Source organism: Myotis daubentonii, chromosome 7 (genome assembly GCF_963259705.1).
Source record: "Myotis daubentonii chromosome 7, mMyoDau2.1, whole genome shotgun sequence".
NCBI classification, from domain to species: Eukaryota; Metazoa; Chordata; class Mammalia; order Chiroptera; family Vespertilionidae; genus Myotis; species Myotis daubentonii.
In genome coordinates this window covers 22,456,528-22,473,341 of record NC_081846.1, presented here as the reverse complement: position 1 = coordinate 22,473,341, position 16,814 = coordinate 22,456,528, and the positions used below count along the sequence as shown (strand labels likewise).

Here is a 16,814-nt window from a genome sequence, read left to right as displayed (position 1 = left end):
CTGGCATCAAGGGCTCTTGAGCCAGCCCCTTGTCAACATCCCCTGCCTCCACTCCATCTAGTCTGGGCCCTATCTCTGGGTTGGAAGACAGCTATAGTCTCCTAACTGGCTCCCCTGCTGTCAACTTGTCCTCCTTCAGCCAGTCCCCATGCAGTAATCAGGTGGGAATCAGACCATGACACTTGCCTGTGCCTGCTTAAGACCCTGTGAAGGTTTCCATTCCTCTTCAATAAAGTCCCAACTCCTTACCTTGACCTAGGATGCATGATATGACCCTTCCCCTGCACCCAGCTCCTATCCCTTGATTTCTTCACTCCAATCACACTGGCCTCTTCGCTATTCCTCATCAGAGCTTCTGCATTCACATGGCTTCTGCCTGGGAAGCCCTTACCCTCAATCTGGGCATGGCTCTCCTTCTCATGGGGCCCCCAGCAACAGTATCACAACTCCAGAGGCCTTCCTGGACCAATCAATGGCTTTATCTAAAGGAGCCCCACTCCCCCCAAATTACTCTACATCCAGCACTCTGTTTTATTTTCCTCATCGCACATAGCATTGCAATGTTTTGAAATGAGCATTGTCTGAAATGAACTTGTTTATGTATTTACTTGTTTATTGTCCATCTCCCCCAGCCAGAATGTAAACTCCAAGAGGGCAGGTGCTGTCTCTCTTATTCACATCTGTATTCCCAGCACCCCTCATCCCCTGAAGAGTACCAGGCCACAAAGAGTGCAAAATAAATATGTGTTAATTGAATGATGAGGGGCAGAAGCCTGTCAGGGAGGGTGTCTGGGCCTCTCTAGGATCTCTGCAGCTCCATTTCTTCTTTTCAATCCTCTTCCCGCTGCCCATCAGCTGCCATTCATTCCCTCCCACTCCAGGGGAAGGAAGGAAGGATGAAAGGAAACAGGCATGGAGTTGGTGGCACTTGCCCCAGGATGTGGGGCAATTCCCAGCCCAACTGAGCAGCTGGAGCTTGGAGCCCACAGAAGTGAGTACGGAGGTCTAGACTTTCCCGTGATTACAAACTTGAGGACCCTCAGAACTGGAAGGCCTCAGAACTATAAGATCATGTGATTCAACCTCCTCTCCCAGGAGCCAAGGCGACTCTGTCAAGGTCTCAAGCAGCAGGGAAAAGGCCAGTCTCAGGGAGGGGAGCCCTCTGCTACTTGCAGACGCTGACCCACTCGGTGATGCGGCACTCCTCACAGACCACGAAGCAGCACCAGTGGAAGCGGCAGTGGCAGCGCTCGCTGCGTGTCTGGCGCAGGATGTTGTGGCCCCGACCACAGCACATGCTGCCGCAGCCGTCGGGGCCCGCGCTGCTCTTGTTGCACAGGCGGCCCACGGTGCCCGCCGAGTCCAGGCGCGGCTCGCGCTCGCAGAAGTCGGGCGACTTCTCGAAATAGACCAGGTCTGCAGGGCTGGCCCGGCGGCGTGGTCCGGGAACGCCCGGGGCCGGAGAGGGAGCCCCCCCTGGGCCCAGCTCCAGCTGGCCGCTGTTGCGGTTGTGCGGCCTGATGAGTGTGGCGCGGTGGAAGCGGTTGCGCAGCAGCGCCCCCACAGCGCGGAACTCCGGTGTCACCTGCCAGCAGGTCTTGAGCTGGCAGCTGCCTGAGGTGCCGTGGCACTTGCACTTCCGCCGCATGTTCTCCATCACGGCCTGCAGAGGGAGGCACGGTGAGAAGGGACCCAGGCCACCCCACTGCCCTCCTGCCGACACAAGACACTGGTCTGAGAGAGTCAGAGGCTTTTGAAACCAACGCCCATTGAACTGAGGCCCGAAGCGGGGTTGGAGGGTGGGGGTAGCACAGCCCCTGAGCCAGGCTGTGCAGAAGAGAAATCTGCCTGCTCTTCTGCTGCTCTCGCACCCACCTCCCACCAGGCCAGGCCTTGGGGGAATTCCCTCTTTCCTGCTCCCCCCTCCTCCTGCCCGCCTTTCCCAGCACCTGCAGGGGGCCCTTGGGGCTGGAGGCTCTTGCTTCCTGAGGGGGGATCCCAGATCCTCAGGGAAATTCCCTCTCCTTCCACCCCTCAGGTGGGGGCCAGAAGCAGGGGTGTGCTGGCCCCACTACATCCCAGCCCCAAAGCCTCTGGCCTTGCTCCAGGCTGTGAGTGGGGGCTTCGGGGAGTCTGAAAAAGCCCCTTTCCTCCTCTGGGCCCTGAAACCCTTTGCTGGGAACCTAGGAGGGGGAGGGGATGGAGAGACAGCCCTCCCACCAGTAGGCTGCCTGGGGCTTATTCTGCCCAATGCGGAGAACATAGTTCCTCCTAGGAAACAACACCAACAGGGCTCCAAGGCTTTACCTGAATGCAGAATGGGAACAGAGCCCAAAGAGCCAGAGCCACCAACCCAATGAAAGTGGAGAGGGGTCGCAGACCTCCAAAGGAGGTGGTTAGGGAACAGAACCTACCCACGCCCTGCTCTTCCCTGGAGTCTCCTCCCAAAGAAGCCCTTGGCATTATCCTCACCAGAGGACCCAGAGGGAGTTGACCACATTCTTCTCCTCCCCCCGACCCCCTCGCCCCGTTCCACTTCAAAAATACACCCTCAGACAGGAAGGGCAATGATCGGGGGCCCTCAACCTGGGCAAGAGGGCCATAGACAGACACCCTGCTCATCCATGTTTTAAAGGGCTCCTCAGCCTGGATGTGCAGCCTGTGGTGTCAGCGCCACATGGGAACCAGCCCAAAGCCTCCCCTGGCCAACAGCTCCAGAACATCTGCTTCCCACAGGCAGCAGCCATTAATTAACCAGTTTAACGATGAGGAGGAGGCACTGCTGGTATGGGCTGGGATAGTACTGAAGCTTGGGAAAAGAGCTGCATGGACAGGGCAGGACTGGGTGGGAGCTAGACTTGACCTGAGGGTGGATATGCCTCAGTTTACTTCACCCCTAAGGCAGAATGGGAAGAGCTAAATCAGCTTGGAGATTTTTTTTGGAAGGAGAGGGTGAGCCAGCCTGACTGAGGGGCCAGGAGAAAGGGAAGTGAGATGGAGAAGGTGCCAGCCAGAGTGAAGGGAAGCCAGGACCAAGGCCTGAGCAGGCCTGGCAGGGCAAGAGAAGGGGCAGGGTAGGGGTGGAATCGCCAGGAAAGAAGAGTGCTGAGTTACCATGAGGCTAAGGAGGCACCTTAGTGTAGGTGTGCACCTAGAATAGACTATGCTGTAAGCAAAAGAGCAGGGCCCCAGAGCTCAACTGCCCAGAGATGAATCTGCTTCTACCCCTTTCCCACTGGTTACATCACCTTCGGTCAGTTTAGTTTCTCTGTGCCTCAGTTTCCATATCTTAACCTGAGGTTCATAATAGTACCCTCAATAGGTAGTTGTATGGATTAAGTAGGCTAATACGTAGTAAAGTGCTCCAAACAGTACCTAACGTATAGTAAGCACTCAATAAATCCAGTTTATTATTACTTTCATCTCTCTCCCTTTGTCTCTCTCTTCAATTGAATGAGACATTTGAGGTAGCATGACTATTTGAGGGTAGGGGAGACTGGGACACAGTTCTATAGAGGTTCCTAGGAACCTCACTTTGAGGAATTCCCCATTCTTCACAGAAAGGTTGGGAGAGAAGAGGGTTGCAGCCGAGGATATCACAGAATCATGGAACACTAGAGTGATGGCCTTATAGATGATCCAGTTCAAATTTCCCACTTCATAGGGGAGGAGAGAGGGCGGCAGAGCAAGGCCTAGACCCCTGAGGTCTGACTACAACCCTGTCTCTCACCATTGTTCCCAGAGGAAACGGGCAGAGCAGGCTGCTCAGCAGAGGGTGAGTTCATTTGGGCAGGGGTTGTTTCTGCCCTCTATCCCCAGGCCTAATCAAGTGCCTGGCACACAGTAGCTATTCAGTCCATGCTTGTTGACTGAATTAGGAGGGGGCAATGAGAAAGTTGCTGAGTTAGGGGGAGCCATGTGGTTCCCAGAGGAGAGGCAAGCTGGGGAAGGGGAGGGGCTGCGGCAGAGGGAGTAGAGTGAGGGGTTGGGAAGGGTAGTTCTTACCTGCCTCCCAACTCGGTTGTTGTGGAGTCTCATGCGTGCGTGGATGTCTCTATGAGGCTCCCGGGAGTCCAGAAAGTCTTTAGAGAAGCGCTCCCCAAAGCCCACGTCAGGGCTACAGCCGCCCCACTCCCAGGAGTCCTGCAGGCCAGGGCTGGCAGGGGGCAGGGCTGGGTGCTCGGGAACCCCGTGGCTCAGGCCCTTACCCCGCTGCAGCGCATCCAGCTGTAGGCGGTGCAGCTTCCGAAGGAAGGCCTCCTCATCCCCACGCCGGGATGCATCACAGCCGCACGCCCGCAGTTTGCCCAGGGCACAGGCATTAGAAACCGCGTGCACTACGCCGGCTGCAGCAATGGCATACGCGAAGGCACTCTCTCGGAAACCTGCAGGTAGAGATCCAGGAAACTTAGGCTCTGAGCAGCCTTGACATCCCATTCCCCTGCCTTCTCTACCCAAGCTTCTCACCATACAGAGGGGAAACTGAAGCCCAGTTTTGGGAGAAGGCCTGTTACAGAGCACAAAGGGGGTGATAAATCACACCACAAGTTCTACTCAGAGGATGCAGGTGGTGGGAGTCTCCCTCATAACCCTCCTTTTTGGCACTTATTTCCCTGTTTCATTAACATCACCCTTAGCAAGCTCAGAATTTGTGTCTACATCTCTCCTTTTGGACAGAAGGTATCTGGTAGTAAACATTCTTTTTAAAATCAGGGACTTGCCCTAGCTGGTTTGGCTCAGTGGATAGAGTGTCCACCTGCAGACTGAAGTGCCCCAGGTTTGATTCCTGGTCAGGGCACATGCCTGGGTTGTGGGCTCAATATATATTTAAAAATAAAATAAAATCAGGGATTTAATCTATTACCTCTCTTATAATATTTGCATTGTAAAAATAAGCCTGCAGAAAGACGGCAAATTAGGTAACCTAAACAGTAAATCACCAGTGATGGAATTCCAGGTTGCAGGAAATGTTAATGGGCAGATGGGTAAGTCAGAGGAGCTGGTATCCTCCTAAAGCTCCTGGCCCCAAGATTGCCTGCCTGGTGCCCCCCTCCAGGTCCACCACAGAACCTCTCTGGGGCCAGAATTGAGAGGCAGGGAAATCAATTGGCAGAGTTTCCCCTTTTCCTCTCCACAGGACATTCCTGAACATCTGCTCAGAGAAGGGCTACCTGTGGTGAGTCTAGGTCAGCTGAAGGTTGTTTGAGGGATGCTAGAGGTGAGCCCTGTGCCTTGCATGGGGTCAAGCATAATAGTGTTGAAAACTAAGAGGGAAGCGCGATCTAACACAGACACTTTCCCTGAGATGCTGGTGGTGGTAGGTGGGGGGCACAAAGACTCCCTCATGAGCCACTCTCAGGGACTCAGGGCTGGGCCAGGCTGGCCACTGACTTGTCTACACTGCTTTCCTCCTTGGTGTTCCCAGAGCTTTTCTCTGGGGCATCCCTGGTAGGTCTGGGCCTGTGGCAGGGGAGGCCTACTTGCAGAAGAGTATCTGGCTCCCAGACCCACAGCTGCTTCTTGCTTATTCTGCATCTGAGAAAGGACCAGCTATGAGCAGGTTCTGGGACAAGTTTCTGACCAGTCTCTGAACCTGTGTGGGCAATGAAAGAAGCTAAAAGTAATAATAGTCCTCATTCAAAGAGGAGAATCTACCTATGCCATGGGCCTCTGCTGAGGAAGCCCATAACTAGCCAGAGGCTGAAGGCCTTGGGTTCAGAGGAAAAACTGGGGCCTTCCATTCAGCATCAAAGAATGGAAGGGCATGCTCTCAAAGGACTTACAGCTCCAGAGAGCCAACCAAGACTGGACAGGGACCCTCACCATGTGCACCACAGGCCCCTGTCCTTCTCTTCCTGCCCAACCAACTCAAACAAAAAAATAAAAAACCCCAAAAAACCCAAGATATATAGTAGTAGTTAAGATTATGAACTTAAAATCAGATTGCCTGGGTTCAAATCTAGGCTCTTCCACTTACTAGATGTCAATAGCTATATGACCTTGGCCAAGTGACTTGACTTCTCTGTGCCTCACTTTTCGCATCTGTAAAACAGGGTTATTATTATCTGCCTCACTGTTGTTCCAAGGATTAAATGAGTTAGTAAATTTAAAGTACTTAGAATAATACCTTACTCATAGTAAGTATTATGTAAACATTAGCTATTAAGTTCTTCCTGCTGTCTGACCTCACTCACTATTTCTATAGTTTCAGGCCATTGCTTTTTGTTTCCCTGATCAGGGACAGAGCCCAGAAGCTCATCTACAATAAATTACTTGGGTCACCAGAAGCCCATACAGCAGACTGTCCCTCTCTATTTTCTCTTTCCAGCTTGTGGTATCTTTGGGACCTTTCATAAGAAGCCAGCTATGAACAGACAAGAAGAGATGGATATTAGACTGGAACCTTCAAAGGGGATACTGGGAACTGGTGGCAGCTGCAGAGGAGTAGGCACTGCTCTGGGAGGTGGGGCCCAAGAGAAAGGAGGACAGATTCACGCTAAGGAGCACAGCCTGTGTTTATCCATTGCGTTTTGTCTATGGCAGTGGTCGGCAAACTCATTAGTCAACAGAGCCAAATATCCACAGTACAACAATTGAAATTTCTTTTGAGAGCCAAATTTTTTAAACTTAAACTATATAGGTAGGTACATTGTTATTAACTTAATTAGGGTACTCCTAAGGCTTAGGAAGAGCCACACTCAAGGGGCCAAAGAGCCACATGTGGCTCGCGAGCCGCAGTTTGCCGACCAATGGTCTATGGAACTCTGAAGCACTTTTCTTATTGCTGAGGGAGTCATCAGTCTGCTCTTTAGACAAATGGCAATAATCAGATCTCGAGAGAAAGCCCACACCTCAGAAATCTACTCCCCAGAACACACACACACACACACACACACACAGTGAAAGGGAGATGCCCAAAGTCATGGGGGTTATGGAGCTGGATCCAGCCCCAGCTCTCCCAGTTTCCAGGCCTGACAACTTTTTGCTAAAGATTTTGACAGGGAAGACCTGCTGCTGAGTAAGATACCAGGTAGCCCAGTTCCCAGTTTCCATGGCACTGACTATGGATGGCACCAGGAAAGAGCAAGAGGCTGGTCCAGAGGGGGATGTGCTAAGCCAACCATCATATTCTAGGCTCTGTTACATTCAAGGATAGGCTGGAAGAAACTGGAGAAATGTAGTCCACAGCCTGCAATGACCACCCATACCTACCACAGGCAGCAAAAGAAACCATTCCATGGTCTCTAGTAGCTGTCACAGCCCCATGTAGGTGTGACCAGGCGGAGTTTCTGTCTGTGGCCACCCTCTGTTCTAAGTATCCAGGCCTCGAGAAGTCCAGCCCACTGGGTCTGCCTCCAGTTCCCATTCAGGGCCCCAGTTTCGGTCCTGGCCCCGACTGTCTGGAGCAGACGCAGGCACTGTGCCATCTGGCCAGCTGGAGGGAGAGAGGGGTGGGGCCATGGCCAGCTGGGCTGCCGGGAGCATTGGTTGGGGTGGGGGTGGGGGGCTCGTTAAGACACACAATTAGCCTCTCTGCCTTTGATCTGGGACAGGGACTGCCAGCATCTAAGTGGAGTCAGCTGCTGCTACAGGCTGAAGCCAACGGCCAGGAAAGGGCTGGGGGAGGAGATTCGGAGGGTAGGGGAGTGTGGAGGAGAGAGGATTCAGGAGCCAGTGGGAACCTGGAGAGGGTAAAGAAGCTTGAGCCCTGCCCATTTGAATCAGACAGAAAAGGGGAAAGGTCTGGTCCCCATTCTCTCTGTGCAAACAATCTGTGCGTGCTCATGGGCCTGGGCTGAGAGGGAGAGAGTTGTGTGCATATGGGAACACTTAGGGATGACACTGAATGTGGCTACATGCTTGCACAAACATGGGTAGGAGTGTGTGTGCATGTCAGTTTCATTTCTTGGACTACTCTTACATGGCACAGTTCACCTCTGGGCACAGAGATCCTGGTGGCCTTTTAGCTTGGGAGGCAGTATGGCAGGAGTTGAGTGGAATCTCTAAAGTTAGCTGGCCTGCACTTGAGTCCTGGTTCTACAGCTCACTTACAAGCTGTGTGACTAAAGGCAAGTTACCTAACCTCTCTTAGCTTCATTTGTAAAATGAGGATAATCATAGGACCTCCCGAATGGGGATTGTTTGAGGACCCTGAAGTACAGATAAAGTGCTTTAGAAGAGTGCTTGGCACACAGCAAGGTCTTACTATGTGTTGTCTGACTTACTAGAGTAATGGGACCTTAGGTGACCTTGGCATATGCTTGCCTGTGCCTGTGTCCCCATCTGAGTTCTGCCACATACCCCAAGCCTGGAGACCTAGGCATGAAACCAAGACTCTCTGAGGCTGAATGTGAAAAGGAGGTGGGAGAAGAAAGAACCAAAACCTTGGAGAACAGAGGCTGGACTCTAATTTGCTGGCTTCTCCTGCACTAGGAGCCTGGCTTGCTGTGGGGCCTCCTGTGCCTTCTATCCAATGGGTCTGAGCCTTAGGGTGGGCAGTACCTAAACTGTGTGGGAGCTCCAGGACCTGCTGTGTGAATCTATTGCAGTCTCCTCCATCAAGCTTCTCCCTGTCCTCTGATCCCTTCTCACGCCAGGGTCCAAGTCCAGACTGAAGTAGCCCCTTCCTCAAATCTCCCTCTGGTCCCTGAGTGAGAGATGGGTTCTCTAGCTCTCACAAGGAAGAGCTCCCCTCTAGCTGGTCTTCTGCCAATACTCCACCCACCCAGGCACTAACCCTCTGGGTCCTAGAACTAAAAGCTGGGAATACCAGTGCCCTTGACACTTAGGTCACAGCTGCCCCTGGGCTGGGTAAAGCAGCCAGCATGGACTGGGAGCCCTCTCACAGCTTTTCTTTTTTTTTTTTTTTTTTCTGACTCTAGCTTCCTAGAGACCCCTCTCCTTGGCTGGGTAACGCCCTGTTATATGCCCTGCCTTCCCAAGAACACCTCCTTTCCTTCTCTCTCCTACACTAGAACCCCATCCCTCAGCCCAACCCATCTCAGGAAAGGTGCCAGGACAATTAGATGACAGTAACAGCATTAAAATGGAAGGCCCAAGGGACCACCTCTTCCTAGCAGTTCCTGTATTTTAAACATGGCAGGATGCACCTTCAAGAAACCCTATTGGCAGCCTGGGTCAGGAGAGGGCTCAGCACCTTGATATTCCATGTGGCAGAACTGAGGTCACCTGGCCCCACAATGGACAGCCCAGAGCTTAAAACGAAGTGAAACTGTGGAAAGGGCTTATACCAGAGGCTGGCTGCCACCAAAAATGGTCCCATGGGATTTAAACTCAGCTAGTCCTTCAGGTCTATGGGCCAGGGCAGACCAGGAAATGACCCCATGAGGGTGAACTGAGAGGTGGAGATGAGAGAGGTCCTTTGAGGGGGGAGTGGCAATTCCTTTCCAGAAGCCCAGAGTCCCCTCCTCAAGGGAGAGGCACAAATGAGGTGTCGCAATGCCGCAATGCCGGGAGCAGAAGCCGCAGAGGTGTGCGACGGTGTTCTGAGGCCAAAGGAAGGAACCCAGCCTCCTTGCCAAGCCCAGGAGTCGCTGTCCCGCCCCCTCCCCGCTTTGGGCACCGCCCCGCCCCGGCTAGCCCTGGCAAGTCTCCCCCTCCACCCCTAACCTCTCCCCCTACCGTCCCCCTAGCTCACCTCCCGCTTATTAAACTGCAGGTGAACCCGGGAGCGCCTGGCGCCGCGCCAAGCCCGCTCGGTAGGTTCTACCGCTCGGAACTCGCCCCCAGTGTCCAAGACCCTGCGTCCTCCCCTGGGCGCACGGGCCTCGCCAGGCGCAGCCACCGGGACGCCTGGCTCACTCTGTCTAGAAGGGACAGGAGGACCAGAAGGAAGAGGGGCGCCGAGGCCAGGAGGGGTAAAGAGCTAGCGTTGCCTCGCCCCTTCGGAAGCGGCGGGGCTGAGAAGCTCTGCGCCCGCCTGAGTCCCAGGGAGCGGAACCGAAGCAAAGTGCTACGGTGTCCTCACTGCGCGGCGCGAGCGCTGGAGGGAGATCGTGACTTCGGGGAACTCGGGTGACCTAGAGACCCACCCGGAGTGGGAGCGGGCGCGCGGCGGCGGCCAGCGCCGGCCTGGCCCGGCCGGGGCGTGACAGATGCGGAGGCCTGTCACTTCGCGTCGGCCGGCTCTCGGCGGGGCAGGGCGGGGCGGGCGCCGGTGGGCCGGCCAGCCGGGGTCCGGGCCCGCCGCCCTCCAGTGGCTGGAGAGGCTCGAGAGCAGCGGGGCGGGCGGGGCGGGAGCGCAGGGCCGGGCGGGGGGCGCCCTCTCCGAGCGGCGCGGCTGGGCCCGGGAGCCGTCTGCTGCGGCCCGCGGGGATTAGTTCGCGGCTGCATGCCGCCACACGCGTCGGGCTGGGCTCCGCCAGGGAGAAACAGCGCCCCGGGCTCGCGGGGGAGGCAGGAGGGAGAGCGCGCGGGGGCGGGGCGGGCGGCCTGGGGGAGACTGGGAATGCTCGGAGGGGTCCTGGTGAAAAGGGAAGACCCTGGCTTTCTAAGTTCTCTCTGAAGTTGGGGTCCATTGGAGCCTTATTCTCCCAGAAGCTTCAGGCTCCTAGGCCAAAGGGTATAGGAGTACCCCTCCTTCCTCCTTCACCGTCAACCGGGAATTGGACAAGTCCCCAGGAGCGAGGTCCCCACACTGTCCCACACGGGTCCCCACATAGCCTCACCCAAGCAGCTGAGTAGGAGAGATAGGTATCCAGCCAGGCCCGCCCAGGAGGCAGGACCCCCATCTTCCCCACAGCGCCTGAGTCTAAGATACCAACCCAGGAGGTAGGTGTGAGCAGAAATGAGTGACAAAACCTTCCTAGATCTCCAGCCCAAGCCATTCTAGGGACTGCCCAGGTGAGACCTGGGTCACCTAGCAGTGAGGAGGGAGAGCAGGAGTCTTAAGTTTCTCTGTGTTGTGAGGGAAAAAGAAATTGGCAGGGCCTCCAGGCTTACTAGGCTGGAGGCACACACACCCAGTGCCTCTGATTCAGAGAGAGCTTTCCAGAGAGGTGAGGATGACACAGAGGCTGGTGGCATACCCTGCTGGGAAGAGCTTCTTCGGAAGTACAGACCTTTTACCTGCCCAGGCTTCCCTCGCCTACGCCATTTGGCAAAAGTCCCCCATGCCTCTTCATGCTGATTCTGGGTACTTTATCACAGGCTCTCTGACCCCAGTGCTGTTTGCTAGGTGGAGGGTAAGTGAGGCAGGTCACAGACATAGATAGTTCCTGGGCCTGAGATAATGCGTTGCAATGACAGGGCAGGATAACCCAGGAGTCCCCTTCTCAGGCGTGGAACCTGCCACCCTGGACCCACACAGCCCAGCCTCTAGCCAACTCTTCCCCATTTGTGTGCCCCTTCCCCCCCTCACTCTGTGTGTGTGTGTGGGGGGGGCATTTCTGAGACCAGATAAAGGTAGCATGGCTGGCAAATGGGCACCTGAGGCGGTTGCCGGCTTGAGGGAGTGGGTTGGGGATGGCTGGCAGATATAGGTTTTGAGGTGGAGGTACTGGATGGGGCAGGCAGAGGGGCAAGAAGAGGGGCAGCTACCTCTGCTGAAGATGGGACTCTCGTAGGGGATCTTATTTCGAGTCTCGAGACTAGAGCAGTTCCAGCGCTGGTCCCGGAACTGGTGCTGACATTCGTGGATGGCAATCTGGATGCCCTGGATGGCTGAGGCAGCCACATCGGGGTGGCGCACACACACCTCCATCTGCCGCTTACTCAGGCCGGGCAATGTCAGGCACACAGTGTTGGCGTCCAGCACGGGCTCCGGGGGAAGGCGGAGGCCCAGAATGTCGTTGGGTGCAGACCTGCAGAGTGGGATGGGGGTGGGTGAGTGTTTGGGGAACTAGGAGGACCCCATCTAACAGTACACAGTCTGTCCCAAAGGCTATAATCCCCTGGCCTTTGACTTTGGGCCCATCAGTGTACCCCTAAAGCATTCTCTTTTCCTTGGCCTTCTCACCAGCATCAACTCCAACAAAACCCACCCAGCTGCACACCCACACAGGTAAACATGTGCAAATGCACACATCTGGAATGCCTGAACACACAGTATTTTATAAGTGCATCTGCAGACATAGATGCTTACACACAGCATTCCCCAGAAGACCGCTCTTTAAGACATGTTTCAGACAGTCATATTCCTGAAGACACACTTCTGCACATTGAGGTGAACACCCAGACCCACTTACACACATGCACACTTCACCAGACATAGTTACACACACAGACACACAAGTACACACATGTGTTCATCTTAACATCTAGGAGCTCTCACATTCACATACATGTGAATACAGACTGCTATTTACATAACACAGCTTGCTGGGCTCACACACACACACACACACACACACACACACACACACCCCTTCCATCTTCAGTACCTCACTGGCCCCACCTGGGCTACACCCTTCCAACCCCCAACCCTGTCCCTGCCTGTGAGCCATCTCCAAGGTGAAGCAAGGCAGTTTGAACTTACTCCTCAGGTGGGGGTGCATGGCCCCAGCACAGCACTGACTCCAACTTGGTACTTGCTACACACACACACACACACACCCCTCACCTTCCCTTCTAGTAGCCATCACTCTCCTGGGCACTGCCCTGTCTCCCTGGACTGCCCATATTCTGTCACCAGTTCTACACCCTCCTATGAGGACACTGTCTTTCATTGGGCAGCAGGACTTTCCTGCGACACTGTCCCTCCCTCCTTCCAGGGTCCCCAGAGGCCTCTGTGGCTGGGGGTCCCAGCTCTCTAGGAGGGCGGAGCATAAGGTGAGGGCTCACCTGGGCAGGGCGGCAGCCAGCAGCAGTAGGAAGAACAGGAGCGCGCAGAGCGCGGGCCGCGGCTGGGGCCCAGGTCGGAGAAGCCGCAGCCAGGGGCAAGGGTGGGTGCTGCCCATGGCGCGCGGGCCGTGATGGGCGGGGAGTAGGGGGCTCACAGTCCGGCAGGACCCGCGAGCCAGGGGCGACGGCGCATGATCCGCGGGGGTCGGGGTGGCTGCGACACAGAGCTCCGACCTGGGTCACGGCTCCGGGAGCAGACGGCGCCCGCCTCCCCGCTCCATGGGGCAGCGCCCCCGGGCACCGCCCCCGGGGGGGGGGTAGCGGGCGGGCGCACCGGGCACCTCCTGGCACAGGGGTCCAGGGAATTTCCCGAGCCCCCCCTGCGACAACTCCTGGTGCCTCTTGAGGGTAAGGGGGGCCCGGAGGTGCTGCGGGCTGGGGACGAGAGGCTGGGGTGCCGGGCAGCCCCCCAGCGCTGTCCCGCCGAGCCTTCGCTTCCGAGGGCGTGTGGGGCGAGCCGGGGTGGGGGGTGTGGGGGGGCGGCGCTGTCTGTGCCTGGCCTCGCCGCCCAGAGAGTGAGTGACTGTCCCAGCTCAGGGAGCGCCGCCGCCTCCCCACCCCCCAGCATGTCTCAGGGCTCTACCCCACGTGACGTCATGACGGGGTGGAGGAGTGGAGGCGTGTACGCGTCCTGAGGCCACTGCGTCCGCTCAGGACTCTGGGTGGGAGCGGACTCGCGGGGGTAGGGGAGGAGGGGCTGGGGTCTGTGCGCGCAGGCACAGGGAGGTGCCAGTATTCCGGACGTGCTGGTTTGTGTTGGAAGGTGTGTGTTACCGGGAGGTGTGGGTGCCTGGCTGAGACAGCTGCTGGGGAGCGGTCCCCCCAATACACACACCTGCAAGGGCTGGAAGGGGAAGGGCTGGCCCCTCTGCTCGCCTCCCCCACTTCAGGGGGGACTTCCCAGGCTTGGCTGTCGAGGCAGGTGTAGGATTCTGCAAAGAGGGGTTTGGCAGCTTCTGGATCTTGCTCTCCTTCGCCGTGTGACCTTAAACAGGTGCCTGCTGCTAACTGAGGCACCCTTTGCTCCTTTGTGAAATGAGGTTAATGAGGCCCCCCTCATCTAGTCACCTCCTCCAGCCAATGAAGATAAAATTGCTGGGACTCCAGTAGTAAATGCTTGTCTGGGCGCAGAGCACCCAGGAGTGGCACACCCTGGGAGGGGTGGGGTTAGAGAGCCTTTTAATCCTAAAGATGTGCTTCAAGGGCACCTTATTTCACCCTCTTTTATTCACAAGAAGATATTTAGGTTCAGGGAGGGTCGTGACTTACTCAAGGCCACACAGCAAGGAGGTGGAAGAGTTGGAACTAACACCAGTTTGCTTGATCCTGAGCACAGCAGCAACTGCCCCAACACTGAGTACTGCTTGCCCTGGCCCTGCACCTGTAGGTCCTCTGGGAGCTCCCCAGCACCAGCTTCCTGCCTCAGGCCCACTCCTCTCTGGGATCCCTTCCTGTCCTCTCTCTGTAGCTGAACACTGGGCTCACCTCAATATAGGCAAGCGCCCGAGAGCCAGAGGGTTGGGATAGAGGCTTCAGCGTCTGATTCTGGTTCTAATCCAGCCGTGGGCAAACTACGGCCCGCGGGCCGGATCCCGCCCGTTTGAAATGAATAAAAAAAAAAAAAAAAAAAAAAAAGACCGTACCCTTTTATGTAATGATGTTTACTTTGAATGTATATTAGTTCACACAAACACTCCATCCATGCTTTTGTTCCGGCCCTCCGGTCCAGTTTCAGAACCCATTGTGGCCCTGAGTCAGAAGTTCGCCCACCCCTGGCTAATCTGTGCCCTGATAGTGAACCCTACTCCCACTGAGGCCGTAGCACCCTCCTCTCTAAAATGGGCACAAGCCTCCCACGCTAGATCACACCTCCCTGCCAACCGCTCTGCCCGCTCTCTCGGAAGAGCGCCCCTGCTGGTTTAGGGACAAACTACCGAACCTCTGGCCTCAGAGACAAAAAGGGCCCTTTCCTGGAATTGGCCCGCCCTGGGGAATTGGCTGAGAGGGGTGGGGCCTTCTCTGTCCCTGTGCTGTCAGGTGGCTGAGGCAGCCTGAGCAACAGCAGGCTGATGGCCTACTCCCCCCTTCTTCCCCCCATCGCTGCCTGCAGCCACCGCAGCTGTCAGGAATTAAGGACTTGAGGCTGTGGGGGATGGGGGTGGCAAGGAGGAGGGGGAAAAGTTGGCTGGACAGCACAAAAACAGCTGGGGGGGGGGGCGGGGGGGAGGAAGGGAGGGGAGGAAGCAGTCTGTGTCAGCCAGAGACTTGTTTGACCCCAGCTGCCCTCTGCCCCCACCTCTCTCTCCCACCATGTTGCAGGCACCATGCTACAGGCACAGGAAATTTGGGACTAGACTTTGGGAAGGGTATAGAGAGGGACAGGGCAACATCAGACTCAACACAGGAAGGAGGCATGAACCCAGGGTGAGGGCAGGGGCAAGCCAGGCTGGGAGGTCATGCTCCCATTGGCTGCTAGAGAAACTAAGGCCCAGAAAGGAACATGCTCAATTAGGAATGGGTTCCTAATCCTTACTCCCTGTCTAGTGCTCACACTAGCATTTCCCAGTACCCATGCATCATACGTATCCCCTGGGGTGGGCCATTGTGGGGAACACTGCTTCCAGCCCATCCTTTCCAGGGGCAAGGCCTGGACATCTGCTTTTCTAACTGGCGTCCCCAGTGACTTTTGCGGGGACCACATTTGGGAACCACTGCCGATCTGCTTGAGTGGCTGATTTTTTCCTTCGGCCTCCGTCTAATGAGGGAGGGTCTCTTTGCTCTCCCACCCTCTACTGTTCACGAACCATAGGCATGTAGAGGAGAGGGAGAAGGCCTTTTCTTCGAAACCCCCAGGAGACAAATAATGTTGCCCAACCCTGCTTGCACTAGGGCGTGGTTCTGGCCTGATGTCAAGAGGGTTTAGAAGCACCAAGCCTGGGGCACCTCTCCACAGTTTGGGGAGGAAAGGGCATATGTAGGGTTTTGGTCTACGTGCAGATGAAGCCCAGAAAGAGGGCCCGCCCCAGCCTCATATGACCCACGCCATGGGCAGCCCCTAGGCCCCACCCTGGCCCTGCCCTGGGCTCTGGCCCTCAGCCCAGCCCCAGCCCCCGCAGCAGCCTCAGTGCAGCCTGAGACCACAATTACAGGGGCCACTGGGGGTGGGGGAGCACCATGGCTGAAAGGCAGCTCTGAGAATGGTTCCAGCTGTGGCAGCTCTGGAGGAGGTTGCAGGGAAGGGAGTGCTGGGAAGGCACCAGGGTGAGAACAGGTGGGACCCTCAGTCCTGATGCTCTGCCAGAGAAGTTTGTCTTGGTGAAGAAGAGAGGGAAGGAGTCCCAGACTGATACGGGAGCTTTTTGTCCACTTGTCTAGGTCTCAGGGGCCACTACCCCTCAGCAAGGTAAGGGAGCATAGCTCGCTGCTTCAGCCTCCCAAACACCTAATTTGTTTCGTCATTGAAGGGAAGGGGAAATGTGTCTTGAGCTCTCCGCCTCCAGCTGATCCTGGCCCTTCCAGCCATCTCCCCACCCATCCTGCATTCAGGCTGCTCCTGACATGGTCACTCACACATCTGGAGCATCTCAGGACTCTTCCCCCATCTCTTTGATTCCACATGTCCTCCATCCCTCAGCCAGCAGGAAGCTTTGGTGGCCCAGATTGTGCCTGGGGCTGAGCAATTGGGTCAGCAACCGGGGGGGGGGGGGGGGGGCAGGGGGGGCGGGGGGGCAGTGTATGATGGGATATTTTTGAGTTCTGCTTCCAGCCTCCTTCCCAGGCAGCAGTGCAAGAGCACAGAGCCCTCTCTCATCTTAAAGAGGACCAGGATAATGGTTAAAATGGTGCCTATCGGGCCATTACTCTCACCCTCCACAGATAGCTGTTCCCAGACTCCTGCTAGGCGCCGTCACAGAAGATGGACCCCTAACAAGTGACTAGCACTTTAAAGATTG

At 56.1% G+C, this 16,814-nt stretch overlaps 1 protein-coding gene across 2 annotated transcripts; it reads right to left on the bottom strand.

Annotated features, from left to right (window-relative positions):
• Positions 1 to 605: 605 nt before the first annotated feature.
• WNT10A (Wnt family member 10A) lies at positions 606 to 13,337 on the bottom strand. 2 transcript variants are annotated; one of them, XM_059703188.1, is made up of 4 exons: positions 12,802 to 13,337; positions 11,560 to 11,822; positions 4,209 to 4,385; positions 606 to 1,663 (listed from the first exon to the last, which is right to left on the bottom strand). In XM_059703188.1, exons 1-4 carry the CDS (start codon positions 12,915 to 12,917, stop codon positions 1,206 to 1,208), a joined length of 1,014 nt encoding a protein of 337 aa, XP_059559171.1. In that variant the 5' UTR covers positions 12,918 to 13,337; the 3' UTR covers positions 606 to 1,205. The 2 variants fall into 2 exon arrangements, with proteins under 2 accessions (XP_059559171.1, XP_059559170.1); XM_059703187.1 differs by having other exon boundaries at positions 4,006 to 4,385; positions 12,802 to 13,335.
• Positions 13,338 to 16,814: the final 3,477 nt, after the last annotated feature.

Coding starts and splice junctions, on each gene's coding strand:
- WNT10A (XM_059703187.1), bottom strand. CDS start 12,917: ATGGGCAGCACCCACCCTTGCCCCTGGCTGCGGCTTCTCCGACCTGGG. Junction 11,823..12,801: donor CTGGCTGCCGCCCTGCCCAG/GTGAGCCCTCAC, acceptor CCCACTCTGCAG/GTCTGCACCCAACGACATTC. Junction 1,664..4,005: donor ACAACCGAGTTGGGAGGCAG/GTAAGAACTACC, acceptor CTCCCTCTGCAG/GCCGTGATGGAGAACATGCG.